The 25,348-nt window shown below is 42.2% G+C and overlaps 1 protein-coding gene across 5 annotated transcripts in view; it reads right to left on the reverse strand.

Moving 5' to 3' along the window:
- RNF17 (ring finger protein 17) overlaps nucleotides 1-25,348 on the reverse strand; it is a 211,164-nt gene that overhangs the window by 84,194 nt on the left and 101,622 nt on the right. For all 5 annotated transcript variants that reach the window (XM_045018061.1, XM_045018034.1, XM_045018044.1 and 2 more), the window contains 8 exons: nucleotides 23,338-23,528; nucleotides 22,209-22,347; nucleotides 20,497-20,650; nucleotides 19,497-19,612; nucleotides 7,410-7,530; nucleotides 6,412-6,532; nucleotides 3,257-3,484; nucleotides 1,300-1,450 (listed from right to left, as the gene is read on the reverse strand). In XM_045018061.1, coding sequence (XP_044873996.1) covers nucleotides 1,300-1,450; nucleotides 3,257-3,484; nucleotides 6,412-6,532; nucleotides 7,410-7,530; nucleotides 19,497-19,612; nucleotides 20,497-20,650; nucleotides 22,209-22,347; nucleotides 23,338-23,528 — 1,221 coding nt within the window. The remainder of the gene's footprint in view (nucleotides 1-1,299; nucleotides 1,451-3,256; nucleotides 3,485-6,411; nucleotides 6,533-7,409; nucleotides 7,531-19,496; nucleotides 19,613-20,496; nucleotides 20,651-22,208; nucleotides 22,348-23,337; nucleotides 23,529-25,348) is intronic.

The raw sequence follows: 25,348 nt of genomic DNA on the forward strand, positions 1-25,348 counted from the left end.
TTAGAAATCTCACATTGATACCTTCTTTGGGTTTTGTCAAATCTGCAAGTGCTAGCGTTCTTAAAATGATCCAGCACATGTTCATCATCTGAGACTATGGCAGAATGTGGGTAAAACAGAGCAGGGGACATACAATTAATTCTCCCCCAAGGAGTTCAGTCACAAATTTAATTAATGCATTTTTTTTTATGATCATCAGCATGGAAGCACATCCTCTGGAATGATGGCTGAAGCACGAAGGGGCATTTGAATGTTTAGTATATCTGGCACCATAAATACCTTGCAACATTGGCTACAAAAGTGCCACGCAAATACCTAGGGCCGGCTCCAGGCACCAGCTCAGCAAGCAGCTGCTTGGGGCAGCCAACGGTGAGGGGTGGCATGTCCAGGTCTTTGGCAGCTATTTGGCGGTGGGTCCCTCAATCCCTCTCAGAGGGAGGGACCTGCTGCCGAACTGCCACCAAAGACTGAAGCAGCAGCGGTAGAGCTGCAGATCGCGATCACGGCTTTTTTTTTTCTTCTTCTTTTTGCTGCGTAGGTGGCAAAAACCCTGGAGCCGGCCTTGCAAATGCCTGTTCTCACTTTCTGGTGACATTGTAAATAAGAAGAGAGCAGCAATATTTCCTGTAGATGTAAACAAACTTGTTTGTCTTAGCGATTGGTTGAACAAGAAGTAGGACTGAGTGGACTTGTAGGCTCTGAAGTTTTACATTGTTTTGTAGCAAAAAAAAATTCTACATTTGTAAGTTGCACTTTCAGGAGAAAGACGGCACTACAGTACTTGAATGAGGTGAACTGAAAAAATACGATTTCTTTTGTTTATCATTTTTACAGTGCAAATATTGGTAATAAATAATACACACTGATTTCAATTACAATACAGAATGCAATATACATGAAAATGTAGATAAACATCCATAATATCTAATAAAATTCAATTGGTATTGTTTAAGAGTACAATTAAAACTGCAATTAATCACAATTTTTTTCATGTAATCGCGTGAGTAAACTGCAATTAATTGAGAACCTTACTATTAATATAATTGGAATACAACGAGTAAGTCCTCAGCCACCTCCCAAACTACCAAACCCACTTTTAAAGTTGTTCTGACTTTGATGAGACTTTAATGTTTTCTATAATAGTGTTAACATAATTAAAATCGAACTCCTCCCAAAAGCATAATGATAAATAAGAAAGTAATGATACAAAATGAGCAAACAATAGAATGTGTCTACAGCTAAAAGGGATACATTTTAAACTAATTTAATCAAATCTTGTTACTTAATGAGATTATTTACCTCTACAGTGGTTTCAGAGACAACCCTGCTGATTTTGCCTCTTTGCCATTGGTTCAGATCACGTATACGAATAGCACAGTACATATCACTTTCCCACTTCACTTGCTCAAACTTGGAATTTTCATAGATAGCAGCCATCTTTTCCTGTAAACTAACATTAAAAAACCCCATGATATCTAAACCAATTCCTCCCAAGACTAAAGACTTATCCAGTGGTTTGAGGATGTATTTACCCAGTTACTGCTGAAATATTATGCAATAACATTTCAGTAACTTTGTGGCAGGTACACAGTATTGGAAAGGTAGTAACTATGCTCTAATGTAACTATGTTCTCATAACCACGGAATTCTTTTCAGAAAACCCAGTCCTTTTATGTAGCAGCATTTCTAACCCGTTCCTTCTTATACCGTCTTTTAATTTTCAAGAAAGAATAGAGTCTTCCCCCCACCACCACTTCCTTTGGTACCATCAAAAAAATAGATTTGGAGGGAATCCAAGTAGCGTGTATTCAAGAAAAAAGGAAATGGGCAGAAAGAAGCAGAGAAGAGCGATTGGCACAAAAAGTTTGTTGACAAAGCCAGCCAATTTTTTAAAATAGACAGCAAAAATCTTATACAGTGGTCAGGGGGCTAAGTCAGTTTGCTACATTAATATTACACAGTTGCTTTGAAGCCTTTACTTGAAGGATGTCTGAATTAGGAGAAATGACTGAGCTTAGCAAAAGATATAACCCAACCCACATACATCTGTGGAATTCTTGAAAAAAAACAACAACATATATTATAGCACATGGACAATAAATATCACTGGTTGTTACTGATACTACTTTAGTAAGATTATTAATGAAAGAACCAGGGAGGACACTGTCTTTTTGTGACTTAATGTTAAATTTCTCCAAACCCAATCCTTACACTGAAGTCAACTGGAGTCTCAATTTTAAAATGGGGGCTAGATCAAGCACTTGTGGTGGGGTGTGCTCCCCGTATTGGCACTGCTAGAGATGAATTAGGGCAGGTGGACCCAATCAACTAATTATGCTGGAGGCAGCTAATTAGAGAGAAGCTCACCTGTGCGGGACAGTTGGGGCTTCTACAACAGACAGGAAATTGGAAGCAGAGGGGGGTGCATGGAAGGAATCTGGAGTCACTTCCCGGAAAAGGGGGGGGAGTGTTTGAGGGGGCTGTATAGATAAGTTGTCTAAAGTTATTCCCTGGGAGAAGGGAGTGAAGAGACTGCAAACCCAGAGGAGTAGGGAGAGCCAGGAAGTATGGAAGCAGCTCAGGGAAAGGCAGGAAGGTGCAGGGAATGGACCTTGGCTGTTGTGTCCCTGAGCTGGAATCCAGAGTAGAAGATGGGCCCGAGTTCCCCTGCCAGCCACTGCGGGTGTGTCACTGTGAGGCAGTGAAGTAGAAGACTGCTTGACACTGCTGGAGAGCAGGAACTTTGATACACTTCCCCCCCATCCTGCAAAGGGGAAAACCACAGTAGTGACCTGGTTGGACGGCTGAGTCACAAAGAGGACAGCTGCGGCTCCCAGGAGCTAGAGAGGGGCTGCAGAGGAGAAATTGATGGAGTGTAACCACTGGAAGCGGTGTGACCCTGACTGAGCTAATCCCCAAACGACTAGGAGGCAGCGTCATTCAGCAGTAAGCATAGCAAGCCGCCACAGCACTATAAGATTAACTGCATATGTATTTAGTGAAACATTATAGTGCAAATCTATTGCTTCCTACACTATGATTACTGGAGGGCGGGGGGTGGTGGTGGTGGTAAAGAAAATGCAATAAGCTTTGAAAACCAGAAACTGAGTACTGATCCACTGCAAAATAGTAGCTGATACAGCAATTTGTTTCTTTTTTAATTGATTAAAGTATCTTATCATTCTAAAGATAACTCATAAGGCTCTAAAAATATTAACTGATAAAAATGCTTCTATTTTGCTAGTTCTTAGAATACCTTTTCAGTAACTTTTCTGATGACAGCCATTGTACAAAGATCTTATTTGGGGATACCACGTGACTTATTCGCACTTGTAGTTCTTTGTTAGAAAGTGATTGTAAATCCTCGTTCTGTAGAGATTTTATGTTTTTAGAGTTAAAAATATCTAATGTTTCAGTTTCACAAATTTCTTCTAGAGCAGGATCCCATACTTCATTGTGCTCTGTAGCACTACTTTTGGTGTATCTGCATGAAAATGAAAAATACAGTTTGAGACTGAGTTTATAGTTCAAGTTTTACTTCCACTACCAACCCTAATATTAGTTCCATGGTAAGATGTGCTACAAAAGTTTAGGCAACAGAAAAGGCTAAAGCTAAAGGTCTCAGGAAACAAACACAACCCTCCCCCCCCAATCAAGCAAGCAAGCAACTCCAGTGTTTCTCTAGGGTTATAGTAACCCCTTCTGCTAGTTTTTCCTTGCTTTCTACTGTTTTCTGTATAAGAGAGTTACTCACCTTGTGCAGTAACAATGTTTCTTTGAGATGTGTCCTCCTACGGGTGCTCCACTGTAGGTGTGTTTGTGACCCTGAGCCTCGATCGGAAATTTTAGATAGCGTCCATTCAGCCTGCACATGTGCTCTCCTTGTCTCGTGGCTATCTAGTGCTGTGAAGGTGAACTACCCTCAGTTCCTTCTCTACTGCAGAGCTCGTTCATGGGAACACCAAAGTAGAAGGGCAGCTCATGGAGCACCCATATGGAGACGCATCTCAAAGAAGCATCGTTACTGCACAAGGTAACTCTCTCTTCTTCGAGAAGTGTCCCTGTGAGTGTTCGCTGTAGGTGACTCCCTCGCAGTACTCCTGATGGAGCATTGAGGTTTCAGAGTCAAGTTTATTACTGATGTCAATACTGTGGATCTGAAGACAGCATTGGAAGCTGAGTCATGAGTAAAAGAATAATGTTCTGCGAAAGTATAAGCAGGGCAGCAATTTGGGTGTCTGCATATTTCTGTGATGGGGACATTTTAAATAAATGTACAGAAGTGGCGATGGATCTCTTAGGGTACGTCCATACTACCCGCCCGGATCGGGGGGTAGCAATCGACTTCTCGGAGTTCGATATATCACGTCTCATCTAGACGCGATATATCGAACTCCAAACGTGCTCCCGTCGACTCCGGAACTCCGCCACCGCAAACGGCGGTGGCGTAGTCGACGGGGGAGCCGCGGACGTCGATCCCGTGCCGTGAGGACGGGTAAGTAGTTCGAACTAAGGTAGTTCAACTTCAGCTACGCTATTCGCGTAGCTGAAGTTGCGTACCTTAGTTCGACACCCCACCCCCAGCGTAGACCAGGCCTTGGAGTGTGTTCGGACTCCAAATGGAGGTTGCAGATTATGAGGACAAAATCTATTTTGAGAGTCTTTGAGTTGATATTAGAAAAAGCAACGAGGAGTCCTTGTGGAACCCACAAAAGCTTATGCCCATATAAATTTGTTAGTCTCTAAAGTGCCACAAGGACTCCTCATTGTTTTTGCTGATACAGACTAACACGACTACCCCTCTGAAACTTTTGAGTTGATATTGCGGATCCCTTGGATCTGTCTGCAACGGAGAGGAACAGTTTAGGAGATTTCCTGAAGTACTTTGTTCTGTCCAAATAGAATTATAAAGCTCTCCTGACATCAAGTGTATGTAATATTGCTTCTCTGTCACGGTGAGGCTTTGGGAAGAAGGTGGGCAAGTGAATTAGTTGATTCGTATGGAAGGACAAGATTACTTTGAGGAGGAACTCTGGGAACGGTCTCAGTGTGACCTTGTCTTTAAAGAAAATCGTGAAGGGAGAGTGTGCCATTAGTACTGCTATTTCACCAATTCTTCACACCGAAGTGATGGCCATTAGGAATGCTGTCTTCATGGACAGATACATAAGTGAGCACGTGGCCATGGGTTCGAAAGTTGACTTTGTTAAGCCTCAGAGTTAGATTAAGGTCCCATGGTTGTGGGGGACATCTGATTTGTGGGTAGAGATTGGTGTGGAAGTAGAGAAAGAACTCACAGGGATTTGAAGGGGATTTCAAATTCAGACAATCCCCTTACGTGAGCAAGTCAGGCTAGCTGTAACCCTAATAATGTGAGATTTGTAGAAGCGAGGATTGTGTGAGGCAAGTGGGAAAAGAACTGTATGAGAAGTTGTTGTGACCTTGTGTTAGAGAAGTATGGAATGTAGACTATAGTCTAAATTGTGGAGGAAAAGAATATATCAGGATGACATATGTATAAACAAAATGCAGCTGTTGCCCATTATTGTATGCAACAAAAGGTATAAATGCTTGCTGTAATTGTTTACCTGGAGAGAGACCTGTTTTGCGCTCTTCCTCCACGCAATTGCTAGAGAAAAAGTATCTGACTTGCTGCACCCAACCTGAGAGTAAGAACTCCGTTTTTCTCAGACATTACTCATACCCTTGCGAATCTCTTTGCTATCGGATGGGTAAATACTGAATAGCTGTCTATTTACTGGTAGAAGGCCATTATGGCCATAAGGTGTACTTTTAGTGGGCTGAGATCTTCTTGAGCTCTAGGATGTAGTCTAGTATTAATGGGAGGGAAGAGGATGCCGGGGTAATTTGTTTCAAATTACACCAGATTTGGAATCTTTCCCACTTTTGTATGTACGTGTGATGATTCTACTGATTTTCTACTATGTAACAGCACCACTTTCACCTCCTCAGAGCAGGAGTTTTCTATGCATTAGAACCATCAAGGAATCAAGCCTTGAGTCAGAGAACCTGTAGGGTCAGATGATGGATCTGTCTGGTGTTTCATAGATTCATAGACTTAAGGACAGAAGGGACCATTATGGTCATCTAGTCTGACCTCTTGCACAATGCAGGTCACAGAATCTCACCCACCCACTCCTGTAACAAACCCCTAAACCTATGTCTGAGTTACTGAAGTCCTCAAATTGTGGTTTAAAGACCTCAATCCTCCAGCAAGTGACCTGTGCCCCATGCTACAGAGGAAGGTGTGTTTTGGGAGAGGAGGTGAGGAAGGGTCTGAAAAGTAATTGGTGGGCACTTTGCTAGCTTGTTAGGAATCCAGACTCAGACAATTTCAATCCCTCTGCTCCACCCACCCACCAACCAGTAGATTATAAAGAGAATACTTGCCCTAGTACGTAAGATGCAAGCTCTTCTTTAACTAGCTGACTGTTCAGACTAGAGGATCTTTTTCCAAGAACATCTGGGGAGTCAAAGAGTTCAACTGACAGAACATTATCTTGTGATATACCTTCAAAATAGATAAAGATAAAGCTGAATTTAAAAAGTGTCCAGTAACTACAACACTGAGCAAGTTAGTTGTCTGAGTGGTGAGAGAGGGTGTACAGGTGGGTAGGGGCAAGTAGAACATTGAAAAATTAAAATCTACCAAGATCTGATCTGCAAAATAAAAAATATATCCAGTTTTAACGCAAATTCTTTAGACAGTCCCAACTTTACACCCATATCCAGTAAGGATTTTTTTTGGTGGTTTCTACACCTCAACAACATTATGGCTAAACAGCCAACTATTGCTCAAACTTCCTTTATTAGGCAGTTTCCAAGTTAATTTTTTGGTATTGACTTATATAAGAATTCCCATCTCACATAAATAAAGTTACACTTTAGCAAAAACCAATAATGGGAAAAATCCCACAGAACAGACATGATTTGAAATTCAGCAGCACATAGTATTGGCCTGTTTCAGAGGAGCTGATCACCCAAACTTTCTACTGTGGATAGTGGAAGCCATGAATACTAAGCATCTCTGAAATCAAACCCTACAAATTAATGCAAACCAGTGTTTACACCAGTTAACACTCACATTGTCCACATGGAACTGAAGGCATACATGATGATGTAATTTGGCTATAAAGTTTCATTCCAATTACATTACATTTGGAAACGCTCAGCCAATCACGTTACTTACTGCAAATATGAATGTACTTTGGTAAAAGTGCAGATCTATCAGCAAATTTGAGGGGGAGTAATCATAACAGAGTGGATTTATCTCATTTAACGTATGAAAGTATTTACTTTATTTGATATGTGATGATCTGAATATGCACAATTATTTTTAATTATTTAACAGTATTAGTTATGTAATAGACACACTATTGATAACTTACTAATGACTGAGCACAGCATAAATTTTTCTTGAGTCATTTCTTCAAATCTTTCCTTTGCTTCTCTATTCCACTCATTTCCTCCTTTATAGGGTTCAATATGAGCCAGCTTGCTCCTGATGGCCTAAGTAATAAATCAAATCAGATACCTGTTGTCATACATCCACAGTATCCATTTAGGGCCAAATCCTTTTCATAAAAGTGATCAGGAAGGCATAAGGAATCCACTTACTGTCCAGCGTAGACTAAACATATCATGGGTTTCAGTGCAAGGAGAAAGGCTGCCATAGGTGGGTTAAAAATGGGCACAACTTTCACCTCACTGTGTTGATTTAAACAGAATTAGTGGACTTACTGAGTCAGAGTCATGGCAAAACACTAAAAAATTAGCCATTCTTTGGATTGTTGAGTACAGAGTGGCCACTGCAAGATCCATGAGTGTGCAGTACCAGTGTTAGCAAGGCCACGCTAGGGCAACCATGACCTTGTCCCTGTCCCTCTTGATCTTTGACAGGACTCTGCTGATAAGAGGGTGTAGTAAGAAGAGAGCCTGAAACATAAGCCCATGTAAGCAGGCTCTGCTCACATAATCTGGCAAGAACAGGGCTGATATTGCAGAAACAGATTCCTAAGAGATGCGAGGCACAAAGCTCTCACACAAGAACATTCCAGGAGGGTGGTACCAGAAACCTCGATACCAGTACATCCCCAAAGATAAAAGGAACATGCTGGCCCATCTTAAGGATAAGGTCAAGATGACAGCATGATGAATAGAAATGTTTTGATCAAACCAACATGTACAAGGCAATGGGTGGCACTCATACGTCAGGGGCAATACGTAATTTGTTTGTATCTGTGTATCAAGATGTATCTCAGAGGGAGTGTCTTTGGCCAGCCTACGGAACAGTGGAAAGTCCCACCACTGACTGAGCTGCATCCATTGTATCGCGCATACATGTCTTAGTATCCTCGTAGAGTTCGCCAGGTGCTATTACCATGCTTTGTCAACAATAAACCTGGCCAGGCGCCTTCTCATCTTAACAGATTTTGTGGTCATTGTGCAGTTTGCTTGAGGTCTGCTGTGCCAGCTATCTACGCAGAGCTGGAACAGCACACAGGGAGAACACACACAGCCGAACATCTGATGACAGAGGGATTGGCAGGAAAGCATACAGCAGATCCTCTGCCCACAACAGGAGAAACGCGTCTGAAAAGGCACCCTCGCCTAGACCCTGTAGAGAGCAGAAGCGCTGACATTTCTTGTTCTGTTTGGTGGCGAACAGGTCCACTTTGGGAGCTCCCCACTTGTGGAAGATCATCCAGGAGACCTCAAGATGGAGCATCCACTCATGGTGAGAGCAAAAGGACCTGCTGAGGTGGTCCGCCAGTGTGTTGTGAACGCCAGGGAGATGTGCTGCCTTCATGTGGATTCCGTGCTGGATACAGAAATCCCATAGACGGATGGCTTCCTTACAAAGAGCCGATAATTGCGAGCTCCCTTGTCCACACAGATCATGGAGGCTGTGTTGTCTGTCAGGACTCTCAGCGCTTGACCCAACAACTGGGGGAGGAAGACTCCGCAAGCTAGGCGGATGGCCCTGAGCTCTTTGGCATTTATATGCAGTGGGTCCACATTGTCCCAAGATGTGCACCCCATCTGAGGTCTGAGGCATCCGATAGCAGCAAGACCTCGGAACGAGGATTTGCAAATGGCACTCCTGCCATCACCCTCTTTGGGTTGGGCCACCACTTTAGGAAGGTGAATACGCTGCATGGGATCACAACAACCTTGTCTGGGTGATAGCTGGACCGGGAGTAGGCCTTTGCCAGCCACAGCTGGAGGGGCCACATTTTGAGCCTTGGTTGGTGGACCACATAGGTGCACGCTGCCATGAGGCCTAGAAGTCTGATACAGACTCTGCCTGTGGTGATCTAGTGCATGAAGAGGTGGGTAATTAGCTCTGACATCGAGTCAAACCTGTCCTGTGGTAGCAACACCTAGGTGTCAGAGTCTAGCACCGCGCAGATGAACTCTATCCTCTGGACCGGGACGAACGTGGACTTTTGATCGTTTATCAACAGGCCCGGAGCTTAGCATGAGTCCTGCAGCACTCTGACACTGCGCTGGACTTGGAGAGGCCCTTGACGAGCCAGTTGTCGAGGTACAGGTAGATCTGGATACCCCGACATCTGACGTAAGTGGCCACTAATGGACCGTAGTTATTGTGGTCCAAGCGGGGAGGAAAAAAGAAAGGTGGTTTGCAAAACAAAGAGGGGGAGGATCCAGTTGGCAGACTGGGATGTCGCCTTTCGGCGCACCCTCAAAATGACCGCTTGTTCCCTCGAGGGAAGCAGGATGAACCTGACTGCGAGGCTGAGCCAGATTGGTGGCCCTGGTGGCATGTGTAGCCCTTGTCCTTCTTATGATAGGGCTCCGATCTCATCTGACTGGCAGGTCTATGAGGTTGCTGCGGCTTGAACCTCTTTCTAACTGGGGCTGGCATATAGAGGCTAAGGGACCAAAGGGTAGCTCATGTAATTTTGTGTCTGTTTGCTCCACAAACAGGGCCAGGCCATCAAAGAGGAGGTCCTGTAGTGCGAACTGGAGTTCTGTGGCCAGCCCAGAAGACATCAGCCACAATGCCCGCTTCACCACCACCACCGTTGCCATGGACTTCGTGGGTGAGTCCGATGCATCTGATGCGGCCTGGAGGAAGGCCCTTGCCACAATTTTTCCCTCCTCAAGGACTGCCAGGAACTCCATCTTGGATTCCTCGGGCAGCACATATGCAAACTTGGTGATAGACTGCCAACATTAAAATCATATCTGCCCAGGAGGGCCTGGTGGTTAGCCACTCTGACCTGGAGGCTGACAGATGAATAAACCTTCCTCCCAAACAAGTCAAGCCGCTTGCCATCTTTATTCTTGGGAGTAGGGCTGGGTTGTCCCTGCCTGTCTCTCTTGTTGACCACAGATACCATACGGGAGTTTGGGGCAGGGTTAGTGTACAAATATTCAGGTCCCGTAGCAGGGACATAGTACTTCCTCTCTGCCTGCTTGGAAATGGGCAGGAGGGAGGAAGGGGTTTGCCAGAGGGCTTTGACCAGCTTTACCACTCCTCATGTACAGGAAGCACCACAGAGCTACTGTGGCCAGGATGTTGAACAGGCCATTGGAGAGTTCCGCTAACTCCTCCGCCTGTAAGCCAGGCTGGCTGCCACCCTCTTAAACAGCTCCTGGTGTGCCAGAGCTTTGTCCAGAGACATCGACTGGGATGGTCCTGTCACTGCCTCATCAGGCAAGGATGATGATGAGGCGGGGGGAAGGGTGGGTGCAACTTCCATCTCTGGATTAGTCTTCTCCCCAGTAGAAGGCTCCTGGACACCGCACTCTGACCCCATGTCCAATGCCGGGGGAGAGTGGGAGATGGTCACCGATTTCCTGTCTGACGCGCCTGACACAGAGCACTGGACAAGTGTCTGCGGAACGCCCATGGGTTCCAGAACTGCCATGGTGGGGGCCAAGCACTGGCTGGCAATATAAGAGCAGCTACGCCATGCTTGGCTGAGAGCAACTGTCTCAAAGGGCCTGGGGCCTCTTCCTCTTTGTCCGAAGAGGGTAAGCGATGCCTCAGAGACCACCGTGGTACTGATGAGGCTTCAGAGTCCTCCTCCTGCTGGCTTCCATGCCACTCACTACAGTAGGACCGGTACCGGGTCTCAGAGACTCGACGACAGCTGCTCGGAGGCAGGCGGTGGAGCTCGGCGGATCAGTAGCGGGTATTTGGCAATCAACGCCTATAGCTCCTCGAGCAGTACTGAAGGTCTGGCGATTGGGAACATGATGGCAATGAGCAACACTTAGACGAAGTCGATTGGTACTGCAGACCCGGCGATGTTCCCCTTGATACCAGGGATCTGCTGCGTTCTGGCTCCTGTGCCCTGGGGAGCATTGTCTTCTGTCTGGAGACTGGTGCACCTCAGTCCCGTGCCAGCTCTTGGGCGAGCGGTGCCATCCCACGGGAGACTGGTACCTTGAGTCCTCCTACGAGTGATGCTGGGATCTCCGGTCAGTCTGGGCAATTCAGAAGCACATCCCCGGGGATCGACACTTTGACGTTGATCGCCTCAATGCTAGGGACCAATGCCACACTAATGGGGACCGCACTGGCTTCCCTTTAGAGACAACCATGCTAGAGTGAGGTGTTGGTGACACCCACAAAGACAATGTCTTTGGCTGCCTGGAAGACCTCCAAGGTGTATAGGGCTTCCAAGAGCTGAAGACCTCTTCCACTAGATGGAGCGGGCCATGGGTCCATTGGAGGTCTGGCTGGGGATGCCTGTCCCTTAGGGTCTGTACTCCTCCGCAGCCTTCGCCCTCACCCTACATGGAGCTGGGGAGCGCCCTCTGTCCTGGTGCTTTTTAGGCCTCTTCACCAGTACTGGGACTGGCGCTGGGAACGTGGTGCCAAAGGCACACTTCGCACCAATGCACTCGCTGACTTCGGTGGCTCTGAGACCAGCCCAAGTGCCAACTTCATGAGGAGCACTCTCAACCTTATGTCCCACTCCTTTTTGGTTCTTGGCTTGAAGCTCTTGCAGATTCAACACTTGTCACTGATGTGGGTTTCACCCAGACACTTCAAGCAGCTTTGATGTGGGTTGCTAATCGGCATGGGCTTTGGACAGCGCTCGCACGGCTTAAAGCCCAGGGAACAGGGCATGCCCCAGCCATGGGCAAAGTCCCAACAGGGGACTATCTAAGTTAAACAACAACAACAACTACTACTACTAAACCACAAAAGACCCATTTAAGTAACTATTTACACACGACGCAGAAGAAAACCACTGGGTAACGCAACACTTGCTGAGGCAAGGAGCAGTTCCAGCACTGTCACTGGCGGTAAGAAGGAACTGAGGGAGGGGGGAGCCGGTGGCACCCCTGATAATGCAGCATATGCACGCCCCTCCAGAGGGTGCCAGAGCCGGTCCCCTACGGATAAACTTCCAGCACTGGTGCATGTGGCAAGCATACACACCTACAATGGAATGGACATGAGCAAGCACTTGAAGAACAGGTTTTGGTTTTTTTTACATTCTTAGGATGCAAGTCAGTCAGTCACGGACAGACATCCAGGGCTGGCAGGTTGGCCATGACAGCTGTTGCTCTTAACCCCAGCTCACTTCTTTGGTCTGGGACATCACCTGGCTAATCTGGGCAGATCCCCACTCTCTCACCAGTCCCGGGCATATCTGGCTAGGCTGGCCAGTCTCATCTTGTCATGCTGGAACAGTTGGTCTCAGGATCAGGTCAAAAGCAAAGAGAGGATAGATGAAAGATAGTGAGGAAAGGAACACAAGGAAAGGGAAGACAGAGCAGGATCTCATAAGTATCACTTTGGAGTCCTCACTGGTCCAGCAGTAATGGTCAGGTTTCGCCACTGATGCATTGAGATCTAAGTGTCATGATGAATGAGGATTACCAATGAAGGACTAAGTCTCTGCAGTGAAGCAGAGGCTATTGGCCTTTCCTGAGAGAATCCTCCAGGAGTCAATTACACCATTTTTATCCCCAAAGTCTCTCCTTTTAAGGATCCCAAAGGCAGCAATGAGCAAAATAGCTCACCTCATTGTTTTGGTTCACCAATTAAGCCTAATTTCTGACACACCAATTTTGTTCCATTAATTTCCCGATTCCTTCTCCTCTTGTTTACAAGCAACCTTCACAGTTCTTTAGTTATACCAGTAGCCCTTTTTGTATGTACTAATCCAGTCTGTCTTTCATTTGTACCTTTTTCTATCAACAGTTACGGTTATAGGTTATTGTAACATTTTAATGAACTTTCAGCCACTTTACAGCAATTAAGCTCACAACTGGGGTAGGCTCCCTAGACCTCAAATATTGCAATAAGCCCCCACCCTGCTGAGCTGGCATGGAGAACAAAGAAATCTGTTAGATAACAGGGTTGCAAAATTGTGCCTCAAAGTCAAAAGCTGATTTCCTAAGCACCTCTTCTTTACCTAAATTCTCATCTACAGGGTAATATGCATATCTAACTACTACTTTCCGTGAGTCTTGAGTATTTCTGCAACACTTTATTACAAGAGATTTTTCTTTTTATGTACTTTATTGAAGTCTATTATTTCCCTATTAAGTACCTGGTGATCGTGATTACCTTGGGATCCTCAATGGCTTTATCTTGTGTTAGTTATTACTATTATCACAGGTTTAGTCTAGGAAATACATTGTGAGAGGCAATGAAAGCTTGTTTATATACATATAAAACTTCTATGGGTGTATAATACATGAGTTTGTTCAGTTTCTTTTGGATGAAACAGCCTCAAAAGGTCAGAAGAATATACACATCTTTTCTTATAAACGACAAAATTAAATTCTATGCAATTTTTCAGACTGATCCAAAACTATACATCATAATCATCAACACTGCAAGATGTAATCAAAGATCTTACTGTTCTTTAAGTTCAATGAATAAGTAAACATAAAACTAAACAGGATAACATTGAGGAAGATCATGACTCAGGGCTGATTAAATTATGATAATTCTTGCCAGAGGCAATTCCCTTTGACAGTGATTTTAAGAGCAAGACATGACTGACTTAACAGAGATTAAATAGTCTAGGGAGAAAAACAAAGATATTAATATTTCTTCTTGAAAATGAATTCAAACTGTAATGAAAATGATCTTCTGACCTTTTGAGGATGAATCTAGATGTTTTATATGTATATAAACGAGCTTTCATTGCCTCCCACAATGGATCTCCTACAGGGAAAGGATATAACCCCTGTAATAAACCTATGATAATAGTAATAACTAGGGGCTTGGCTACACTTACAAATTTGCAGCGCTGCAGCAGGGTGTGAAAACACACCCTCTCCAGCGCTGCAAATTGCGGCGCTGCAAAGCGCCAGTGAGGTCAAAGCCCCAGCGCTGGGAGCACGGCTCCCAGCGCTGTCCGTTATTCCCCACAGGGAGGTGGAGTACGGACAGCGCTGGGAGAGCTCTCTCCCAGCGCTGGTGCTTTGACTACACTTCGCGCTTCAAAGCGCTGCCGCGGCAGCGCTTTGAAGTGCTAAGTGTAGCCACAGCCTAAGAAAAGATAAAGCCATTGAGGATTCCATGGTAATCACGATTACCAGGCAGTTAATATGAAAACTTCAATAAAAGTACATAAAGAAAAATTTGTTGTAATTAAGCACTACAGAAATATTTAGACTCCTGGAAAGTAGCGACATGAAGTCTGTCCAGTCTGGACTTAGGTGCTGAGAGGAGAAGGGCTTAGGAGAAATAAGTGATCACTTAATTAAAGATTGTATCAATTCTGGCGCTAAACATTAAAAAGGTTGTAGAGCAGTTTTTAAACTAGGAGATGGGGGAAAGCCGACTGCTGCAGAGGAGCGTGTGGATCGGACACAGACTTCTCTTAGGGGAGAGTCTGATGATAGAGAATCTCCAGGTTATAGTCAGGAGCAGAGGACTGAAAAGTATAATGTAAGGGCCAGATCAGATGATAAACAGTCACATAAAAAAGAATCTGGCACATCAGAAAAAGGCAGGCTAATAAACAGGGACAAGTTTTTAAAGTGCTTGTACACAAATGCCAGAAGTCTAAATAATAAGATGGGTGAACTAGAGTGCCTTGTGATAAAGGAGAATATAGATATAATAGGCATCACAGAAACCTGGTGGACTGAGAGCAACCAATGGGACACAATCATTCCGGGGTACAAAATATATCGGAAGGACAGAACAGGTCGTGCAGGGGGAGGAGTGGCACTATATGTGAAAGAAAGTGTAGATTCAAATGAAGTAAAAATCGTAAGCGAATCCACATGTTCCATAGAGTCTCTATGGAGAGAAATTTCATGCTCTAGTAAAAATATAACATTAGGGATCTATTATCGACCACCTGACCAGGACAGTAATAGTGATGATGAAATGCTAAGGGAAATTAGAGAGGCTATCAAAATTAAGAACCCAATAATAGTGGGGGATTTCAATTATCCCCATATTGACTGGGAACATTTCACTTCAGGACGAAATGCAGAGATAAAATTTCTCGATACTTTAAATGACTGCTTCATGGAGCAGCTGGTACGGGAACCCACAAGGGGAGAGGCAACTCTAGATTTAATCCTGAGTGGAGCGCAGGAGCTGGTCCAAGAGGTAACTATAGCAGGACCGCTTGGAAATAGTGACCATAATACAATAGCATTCAACATCCCTGTGGTGGGAAGAACACCTCAACTGCCCAACACTGTGGCATTTAATTTCAAAAGGGGGAACTATACAAAAATGAGGGGGTTAGTTAGACAAAAGTTAAAAGGTACAGTGACTAAAGTGAAATCCCTGCAAGTTGCATGGGCCCTTTTTAAAGACACCATAATAGAGGCCCAACTTCAATGTATACCCCAAATTAAGAAAAACTGTAAAAGAACTAAAAAAGAGCCACCGTGGCTTAACAACCATGTAAAAGAAGCAGTGAGAGATAAAAAGACTTCCTTTAAAAAGTGGAAGTCAAATCCTAGTGAGGCAAATAGAAAGGAGCACAAACACTGCCAACTTAAGTGCAAGAGTGTAATAAGAAAAGCCAAAGAGGAGTTTGAAGAACGGCTAGCCAAAAACTCCAAAGCTGCTAATAAAATGTTTTTTAAGTACATCAGAAGCAGGAAGCCTGCTAAACAACCAGTGGGGCCCCTTGATGATCAAAATACAAAAGGAGCGCTTAAAGACGATAAAGTCATTGTGGAGAAACTAAATGGATTCTTTGCTTCAGTCTTCACGGCTGAGGATGTTAGGGAGATTCCCAAACCTGAGCTGGCTTTTGTAGGTGACGAATCTGAGGAACTGTCACAGATTGAAGTGTCACTAGAGGAGGTTTTGGAATTAATTGATAAACTCAACATTAACAAGTCACCGGGACCAGATGGCATTCACCCAAGAGTTCTGAAAGAACTCAAATGTGAAGTTGCGGAACTATTAACTAAGGTTTGTAACCTGTCCTTTAAATCGGCTTCGGTACCCAATGACTGGAAGTTAGCTAATGTAACGCCAATATTTAAAAAGGGCTCTAGGGGTGATCCCGGCAATTACAGACCGGTAAGTCTAACGTCGGTACCGGGCAAATTAGTTGAAACAATAGTAAAGAATAAATTGTCAGACACATAGATAAACAAACTCTTGAGCAATAGTCAACATGGTTTCTGTAAAGGGAAATCGTGTCTTACTAATCTATTAGAATTCTTTGAAGGGGTCAACAAACATGTGGACAAGGGAGATCCGGTGGACATAGTGTACTTGGATTTCCAGAAAGCCTTTGACAAGGTCCCTCACCAAAGGCTCTTACGTAAATTAAGCTGTCATGGGATAAAAGGGAAGGTCCTTTCATGGATTGAGAACTGGTTAAAGGACAGGGAACAAAGGGTAGGAATTAATGGTAAATTCTCAGAATGGAGAGGTGTAACTAGTGGTGTTCCCCAAGGGTCAGTCCTCGGACCAATCCTATTCAATTTATTCATAAATGATCTGGAGAAAGGGGTAAACAGTGAGGTGGCCAAGTTTGCAGATGATACTAAACTTCTCAAGATAGTTAAGACCAAAGCAGATTGTGAAGAACTTCAAAAAGATCTCACAAAACTAAGTGATTGGGCAACAAAATGGCAAATGAAATTTAATGTGGATAAATGTAAAGTAATGCACATTGGAAAAAATAACCCCAACTATACATACAACATGATGGGGGCTAACTTAGCTACAACGAGTCAGGAAAAAGATCTTGGCGTCATCGTGGATAGTTTTCTGAAGATGTCCACGCAGTGTGCAGATGCAGTGAAAAAAGCAAATAGGATGTTAGGAATCATTAAAAAGGGGATAGAGAATAAGACTGAGAATATATTATTGCCCTTATATAAATCCATGGTACGCCCACATCTCGAATACTGTGTACAGATGTGGTCTCCTCACCTCAAAAAAGATATTCTAGCACTAGAAAAGGTTCAGAAAAGGGCAACAAAAATGATTAGGGGTTTAGAGAGGGTCCCATACGAGGAAAGATTAAAGAGGCTAGGACTCTTCAGCTTGGAAAAGAGAAGACTAAGGGGGGACATGATAGAGGTATATAAAATCATGAGTGATGTTGAGAAGGTGGATAAGGAAAAGTTATTTACTTATTCCCACAATACAAGAACTAGGGGTCACCAAATGAAATTAATAGGCAGCAGGTTTAAAACAAATAAAAGGAAGTTCTTCTTCACGCAGCGCACAGTCAACTTGTGGAACTCCTTACCTGAGGAGGTTGTGAAGGCTAGGACTATAACAATGTTTAAAAGGGGACTGGATAAATTCATGGTGGCTAAGTCCATAAATGGCTATTAGCCAGAATGGGTAAGAATGGTGTCCCTAGCCTCTGATCGTCAGAGGATGGAGATGGATGGCAGGAGAGAGATCACTTGATCATTGCCTGTTAGATTCACTCCCTCTGGGGCACCTGGCATTGGCCACTGTCGGTAAACAGATACTGGGCTAGATGGACCTTTGGTCTGACCCAGTACGGCCTCTCTTATGTTCTAATACACACACACAAATGAGCCAAATTAAGGTTGTATTGGCAACCTTAATTCTGACATTTCCTAATTTTTTAATGATTGCCTTGGCAACCTTGTGTTTTTATTTTTTGTATGTAATTTATGTTTTTTTAAACTTAAAATTGAAAAAACCACCCACAAAAGTTTAATCATGTGGACCATACTGACTCCCCAGATGGGCCACCAGCCGGACCTTTAGAGCCCACAATTCTTGATCATTTGAACTAGTGGAGTAGCAGATAGCAGTAGAGGGCTGTTATCTTCTGCATGGACCTGCCACTTGAGGGGGATGGAGAGAGAGAGAGTTTGCCAGTGGGTTTCACAGCTATTTCTAGATAGCAGAGGAATGCGGAGACTCAAGAATAATGAGTTCAATTCCAGATTTGGTGGGAGAATGTGCTCTAGTGATTATAGAACCCTTTCCCCTTTTAGTCTGCAGCCTCTTGCATCAGAGACCTTAGCTGCCAAACTCTATCAAGTCTCTACTGAGAATAAGTGCCCTGAAATTTTTCAGAGTCTTACAACTAAGCCAGATTTGGGCAAACTATCACAAACGTAAAAGGCATGCTAACACTTTACACACCCCAGAAATTTCAAGTCCTTGTTCCAAAGCTTGGAGGCACTAGAGCGTCTCAACAAAAGGGACATAAGAATATCTGGTCCCAAGCAAAACATTTTCCCCCAACCTCATTCTCAGAAACAAATCATTTTAGCTGAAATATCCCCCTAAAAGTTTTGCCTAAAAGTTTGGCAAAGGTATAGGACCCTGTTTTCAGTTGGTTGTAACACAAAGTGTAGGGCAAGCTTAAAAATAGAGTTGTTACCTGTGCACCCTATAATGATTTAAGAGACACAAACATGGAAAAAAAATCACATTTCTGTCTGAAAACTATTGTACTCATAACTATAAGCAACACTCAAAATTACTATAATTAAAAGTTAGAACATTTCCCTGTCTTCTTCCAGTTTTTTTCACATTATGTATTTGATAACACTGTGTATTGTCAGTTTTGCTGTTCTCCTGCATTGTCAATTTCTCCCTTGGTGAAAAGACCCTTATAAACATCAGAGAGCATAAAAACCCTTAAAAACAGTTTCCCCCACCAAAATTCAGGACATATATTTAAAGAGTGCTTTAGCAGATATGGAACAATTTTCTGAAACTAGTGAAAGCAAACAAAATTGAGCTGAGCGTTGCTGTAGAACAAGTGAGGGTCTTTGAAAATTGACTTGGATATTAAAATAACATCTGAATTAATTTTAAGGCTAGTGACATAAACAAATGTAAGTGCAAACTTTTCATCTGGCTTGTATCCAAAGCATTTTTAAATGCTACATTATAGTGCATTTAAATTTAAAAAAAACCCTAAGATTTCTGACATCAATAATTTGGTCTTTACTTACATTAATATCATAACAAAGGAAATCCTTCAGATTCTACTAAATTTTAAGCTTTTCAATTCATACAAATAATAAAAAAAACTTGCCTTTTCTGGAGGGCTCAAAAACTCATCTTTAATTTTACGCATGTCTTTAAGAGTTATTTTGGCAGTGTTGCCAAAGTCAACGTATTTAACTTCAACTTCTTGATGCCCTGGCAGTCCTTCAGAAAATATTACAATATCAGGTAAACAAATCAGAAGTCGTTAACACTTGTAACTATCATCAAGTATATACTAAAACATCAATGGCCAGAATTTCAAAGACAGATGTACTCATACACTGTGTGCATAAAGTACCACATTCTGAAACAGTTTAGATCCCAAATCAGCAAAGCTGCTACAGCCTTTAACAGCTAGCCAAAATTCCCGCAAATCAAGGAAAATCACTGGGTAATGTGTTAATAGTTGGTCCTAATGCCAGCCTCTTATATTTCTTATGTACGGAGTAGGCCAAGCATGTGGCTGAAAAACACTGCTTAGATAATTCCTAGCTAGCAGATGGCCCTTTGGGGATCATGTCAGTGCCTAGCACAGTGGGGTCCTGGTTCATGACTAGATCTCCTAGGTGCTATGGTAATACAAATAAATAAATCGTATCTGAGATGTAATTCAGATCAGCCTCAAACAATGACCGTGGGACAAACTGGCCACCAGCTGCTTCCAGTATCAGAGCACTGCAACCATAGTTTTTTTGTGCCTCTTCTATATCTGCTACACCCAGAGACGGGCAGAAGATTGGGCTCTGAATACGACTATTATGATTATGTTTGTTACTGAAATTCTACTGTATATGTGTATAAATGTTTTTGTTCCATATATAATACCTTATAATATGTAAAACAAATTATTGATAGCAAATTAGCAAAACAAAAGTAATATCAAACATTTTATAAGGTTATAAAATTGACTATTAGTATTGGTCTTTATTACTACCTTTTGCAGCAATAAAAATAACTATTACTTATTATTCAAGTTCTGATCAAATGCTGTTTCCAATTATTTGACTGAACATCACAATTAGATAATCAGTAACTAACATACTTACCAGTAACTTTTGCTCTGTACCAAACTCCATCTTCAAATTTCGCTATACAGGTTTGGCCTTGAACAGGACAGAGAATTTCCAGATTTTCTCCATCATCATTTTTATATACTTCCTCAATTTTCTTCAGGAGAACTAAAAAGTCCAGACTTTCTATCTAAAATAATGAAACAACCAAACAAAAACCATTACTACAGTAATTTACTCATCAGAATAAGCCACAGACATTCAGAATGTTTTGGGACTTGTGGCATGCAATTCCAAAAAAGAGTTTGATCTCAAAGGCCACAAAAGGCAATGATTGTCACAAAAGGTGTAAGTGTATTAACCAATGTTCAAGTTTTTGAATACTGTCCTGTTTAAATCTACTATCAAAGGAGATTTTGTAGGCTATTCTCTAATACCACACTTTGTGTGATGCACTTAATTGATGTGGACACAGAAACAGACAGACATACCATAGTATGGTTAAATAGAGACCAAAACTTTATTAAAACAATTAACCAATAGAGATATACTACTTAAGCTACTCAGCAGGGATGTTACAGCGAGAATTTTATCTAGGAACCAATGGCCGTGGGCTCTACAAATCTACAAGTGGGTATGAGGTTAATGCTCTCTCTACATTCTCAGGCCCACCCAAGGATTCTGGCTGGAAGCCAGAGTCCTAAATTATTCTCCTCCATGTAAGGGGTAGGAAAGATGAAGGGAGCCACGCACCACGCCATTATACCCCCTTACTATGCAAAGTTGTAACCCAGTGGACTCAAGAGCACAAGGACCTCACATTGGACTCTTTCTAAACTCACCAAAGTTGCGATAAATTTCATTTAAACCTTAAGACCAGACCTCCAAGATGCCAGATGAAAGATGAAAAACCCCAAACAGCAGTTTGCCAATTTTGCCATAAAGGAAAAATTTCTTCCAGACCTCAAACAAAATTTGGTGATCAGCTTAGTTTCTTGGATTGTAAGAGATCTAGCTCATTAGACAAGGGTGGGGAAAGGTGGGACTGGAACAGAGACCAAAATGGCTACTCGCCAGCGGCAAACAGAAGCACCCCCCTTAAGTAGGCAAGAGCTAACCAGTCAGCCCATCATAAACCCTGCCGTCCAGTGGCAGCAGGAGTGCATGGAATATCCTCCAGTACCCAGATGTGAAATATCCACCCTCCTGCCCCATGCTGTGGGGAAGAGAGGGAATGAGAAAGCAGCAACACCTCCCCACTCTCCCATGCACACATATACAGGCCATGGGGAAGGGGGAGGAGAAGAAGCAAGTCAGGAGAAGCATGTACAGCATTGCCCCAGCAGCTCCTGCTTGAGATCCCCCTATCCCCTACTTGGGTGGGAGGGAAGGAGAGACTCCACTGCTCCCTGATCCATCAAAGAGACACCCTGGCTAGCAAGATGAGCTATTTATGAACTTGGTATGGTGCCACAATGAATATCTCATTTCCCCCTTTATTAGAATATTATTTAGGCTCAGAATCCCATTGTGCTAGACACTGAACGTATACCTAGAAAATTTCTGTATTGTAGGTGGGGATAAGAAAACTGACTAGAACTTTATTTTTTCAGGGGGAGGGGGTAGCAACTGATTATTAGAAGTTTAATATATTGTTCAGCGGCTTAATGTTTTATTGTTTAGTTATTTAAAGCCCAGAAATTTTAATCAATATTTTAATTAAATATAAAATATTTCTAAATACTTACCAACTGAACATAGAAATCACTAGGACTATTGATGTGAGAAACGACAATGGAGACTTCTGTCATTTCTTGTGGCAATGTGGGCGGACAATATTGCAATGCCATATTATTTTCCGGTTGACTAGGAAGCTGTGATCGAAACCTAATGAGAATAATGGTTATGAATCAACTATGTCAAAGCCAGTTGTGGATGAACAGCATCTTCGTGTGAAATTTTCTATGAAAGGCCTAATAGACCTTTTATTAAAAAACTCAGTAATCATCTGGATTGGCTAATAATTTCATGGGTTGTTAGCTGTTACAATACTGACTCGTATGAACCGCTCTTGAACTTTGCTGTTTGTAGTGCTGTGCAGCCAATTTCCTCTTTTCCAGTAACAGTGAGTTTTCCCAAATGTGAGACACACTGTGGGGTATATGTGATTGCTGCTCCTTTAAAGCTTTCCAAACTATCTTTCACTATTGTTTTTAGGCAACAGTGTGTGTTTACATTATTTAAATAGGTTAGAAGCGAAAGGCAAGCCTTTACTACTTAAAATAAAACATTGTTCCTTTAAATGTTTCCTTTCCCTTGTTAATTAAGAGGTAATTATTACTGCAGCAAGGTATTTGCGGGAATAGTGGATAAGGCATCTTCCATTTATCTTCCCCTCTCATATCCCTTTTTCTTTAAAAAAAATAAAAAATAAAAAAAATCCTTATTTTAATGACCACTAAAGATTCACAAAGAAAAACAAAACCAGAAAAACTTCAAGGTAATCAAACTCACAGTGAAATATTTTAGCTGTTTGCTGTGTCAATTTGTGTTATAAATAAAAATATTATTTGAAAGCTTAGAAATAATTTTTCTTAAGGTATAAGTCTGACAACTCTGCTGTGCCTCTTTTTGTGTTGCAGTTAGAACCCAGTTATCCAAATAAGGTTTTGTGTCATCAAAATAAGTATGACACCACATTTGTGAATGTAATCATTCCTGGGTGAAAAAAATGTGGAAGCTATTTACAACTGCAGAAACAAACCATGATAGCACCACTAGCAAGGGTACAATTTATAGAATGTAAACTAGATTCCTTTAATTTTGTGTATTTTTTAAAAATAGAAATGCTTAAAGTCCTTTTAAGATGACACATACCTTGCTAACTCTGTAAAAACTAAAGCATCCTTAAGAGATACTGGCATGTCACTCCTTATTTTATTAACTGGAGGTTTCTTCAGATCTACAATGAGCACACCATCCTCTTCTCTGAATACTTTCATTATAACAGCTTTGTTATTTACCATTCTCAAAAATTCTGTCTTAACTTCTTCCCCCCAACCTTCATTCTGTTTGAGGGGGGGAAAAGTGTTAAGGATCATAAAAAGAAAAAACCATCACACTCTCAATGAAATCCCGACTCCACTGAAGTGGCAAAACTCCCAGTGACATCAATGGAGCCAAGATGTCACACACAGTACATTGAAAAGACCCACTAGACCTTCAAATCCATAACCTTGGCAGTGCAGAATTGCTCTCTATGGTATATTTTCTAGTGTTTCTTTTCAAGCCCAGTTTTAAATGGCTTCAGCAATGGTCTTTTCATCACTTCCTTTTGTAGATTACTCCCCATCCTAAGATTTCACCATTTGATATTCGTGATATTCAAATTAAAATATTCACATTCTTAATTTCATTTATTTATCATTTTCCCCTCTTGAACCACCATAAACTTATTCTTCTCCTTCTTTGGAATTTACTTGCAGACTGTTTGGTACCCAGTAGTCATAATTTGGTCAAACTATGCTTTTTAATTTGACCTCAAGCCTCAAAATCATAGAATATCAGGGTTGGAAGGGACCTCAGGAGGTCATCTAATCCAAGCCCCTGCTCAAAGCAGGACCAATCCCCAGACAGATCTTTGTCCCAGAGCCTTAAGTGGCCCCCTCAAGGATTGAACTCAGTCCTATTTCTTATTCTGCCAATCACTAAGACAAACAAGTTTGTTTACATTGACGGGTGATACTGCTGCCTGCTTCTTATTTACAATGTCCCCTTAAAATGAGAACAAGCATTTGCATGGCACTTTTGTAGCTGACGTTGCAAGGTATTTACATGCCAGATATGCTAAACATTTGTATCCCCTTCATGCTTCCACGCTGATGATGCTCGTTAAAAAAAACAACACGTCAATTAAATTTGTGACTGTACTCCTTTGGGGGAGAATTGTATGTCTCCTGCTCTGTTTCACCCACACTCTGCATATACTTCATGTTATAGTAGTCTCGGAGGATGACCCAGCACATGTTCATTTTAAGAACACTTTCACAGCAGATTTGACAAAACACAAAGAAGGTACCAAAGTGAGATTTCTAAAAATAGCAACAGCACTTGACCCAAGGTTTAAGAATCTGAAGTGCCGTCCAAAATCTGAGAGGGATGAGGTGCGGAGCATACTTTTAGAAGTCTTAAAAGAGCAACACTCTGACGCGGAAACTACAGAATCCAAACCACCAAAAAAGAAAAATCATTCTGCTGGTGGCATCTGACTCAGATGATAATTAACATGTGTCAGTCCGCGCTCCTTTGGATCGTTATCAAGCAGAAAATCATCATCAGCATGGAAGCATGTCCTCTGGAATGGTGGCTGAAGCATGAAGGGACACGTGAATCTTTAGCGCATCTAGCAATGCCAGCTACAACAGTGCCACGCGAATGCCTGTTCTCACTTTCAGATGACATTGTAAACAACAAGCAGGCATCATCATCTCCTGCAAATTGTAACCAACCTTGTTTGTCTGAGTGATTGGCTGACCAAGAAGTTGAACTTCATGGACTTGTAGGCTCTAAAGTTTTACATGGTTTTGTTTTTGAGTGCAGTTTTTTGGACATAATTCTACATTTGTAAGTTCAACTTTCATGATAAAGAGATTGCACTACAGTACTTGTATGAAGTGAACTGAAAAATACATTGATTAAAATATTTGCACTGTAAAAAACAAAAATAAACAAAGTGAGCACTGTACACTTTGTATTGTGTTGTAATTGAAATTAATATATTTGAAAATGTAGTAAAAATATCCAAAAATATTTAAAATAAATGGTATTCTATTGTTATTTAACATCACGATTAATTTTTTTATTGTGCGATTAAAAGAAATTAATCGCT

Source organism: Mauremys mutica, chromosome 1 (genome assembly GCF_020497125.1).
Source record: "Mauremys mutica isolate MM-2020 ecotype Southern chromosome 1, ASM2049712v1, whole genome shotgun sequence".
Classification (NCBI taxonomy): Eukaryota; Metazoa; Chordata; order Testudines; family Geoemydidae; genus Mauremys; species Mauremys mutica.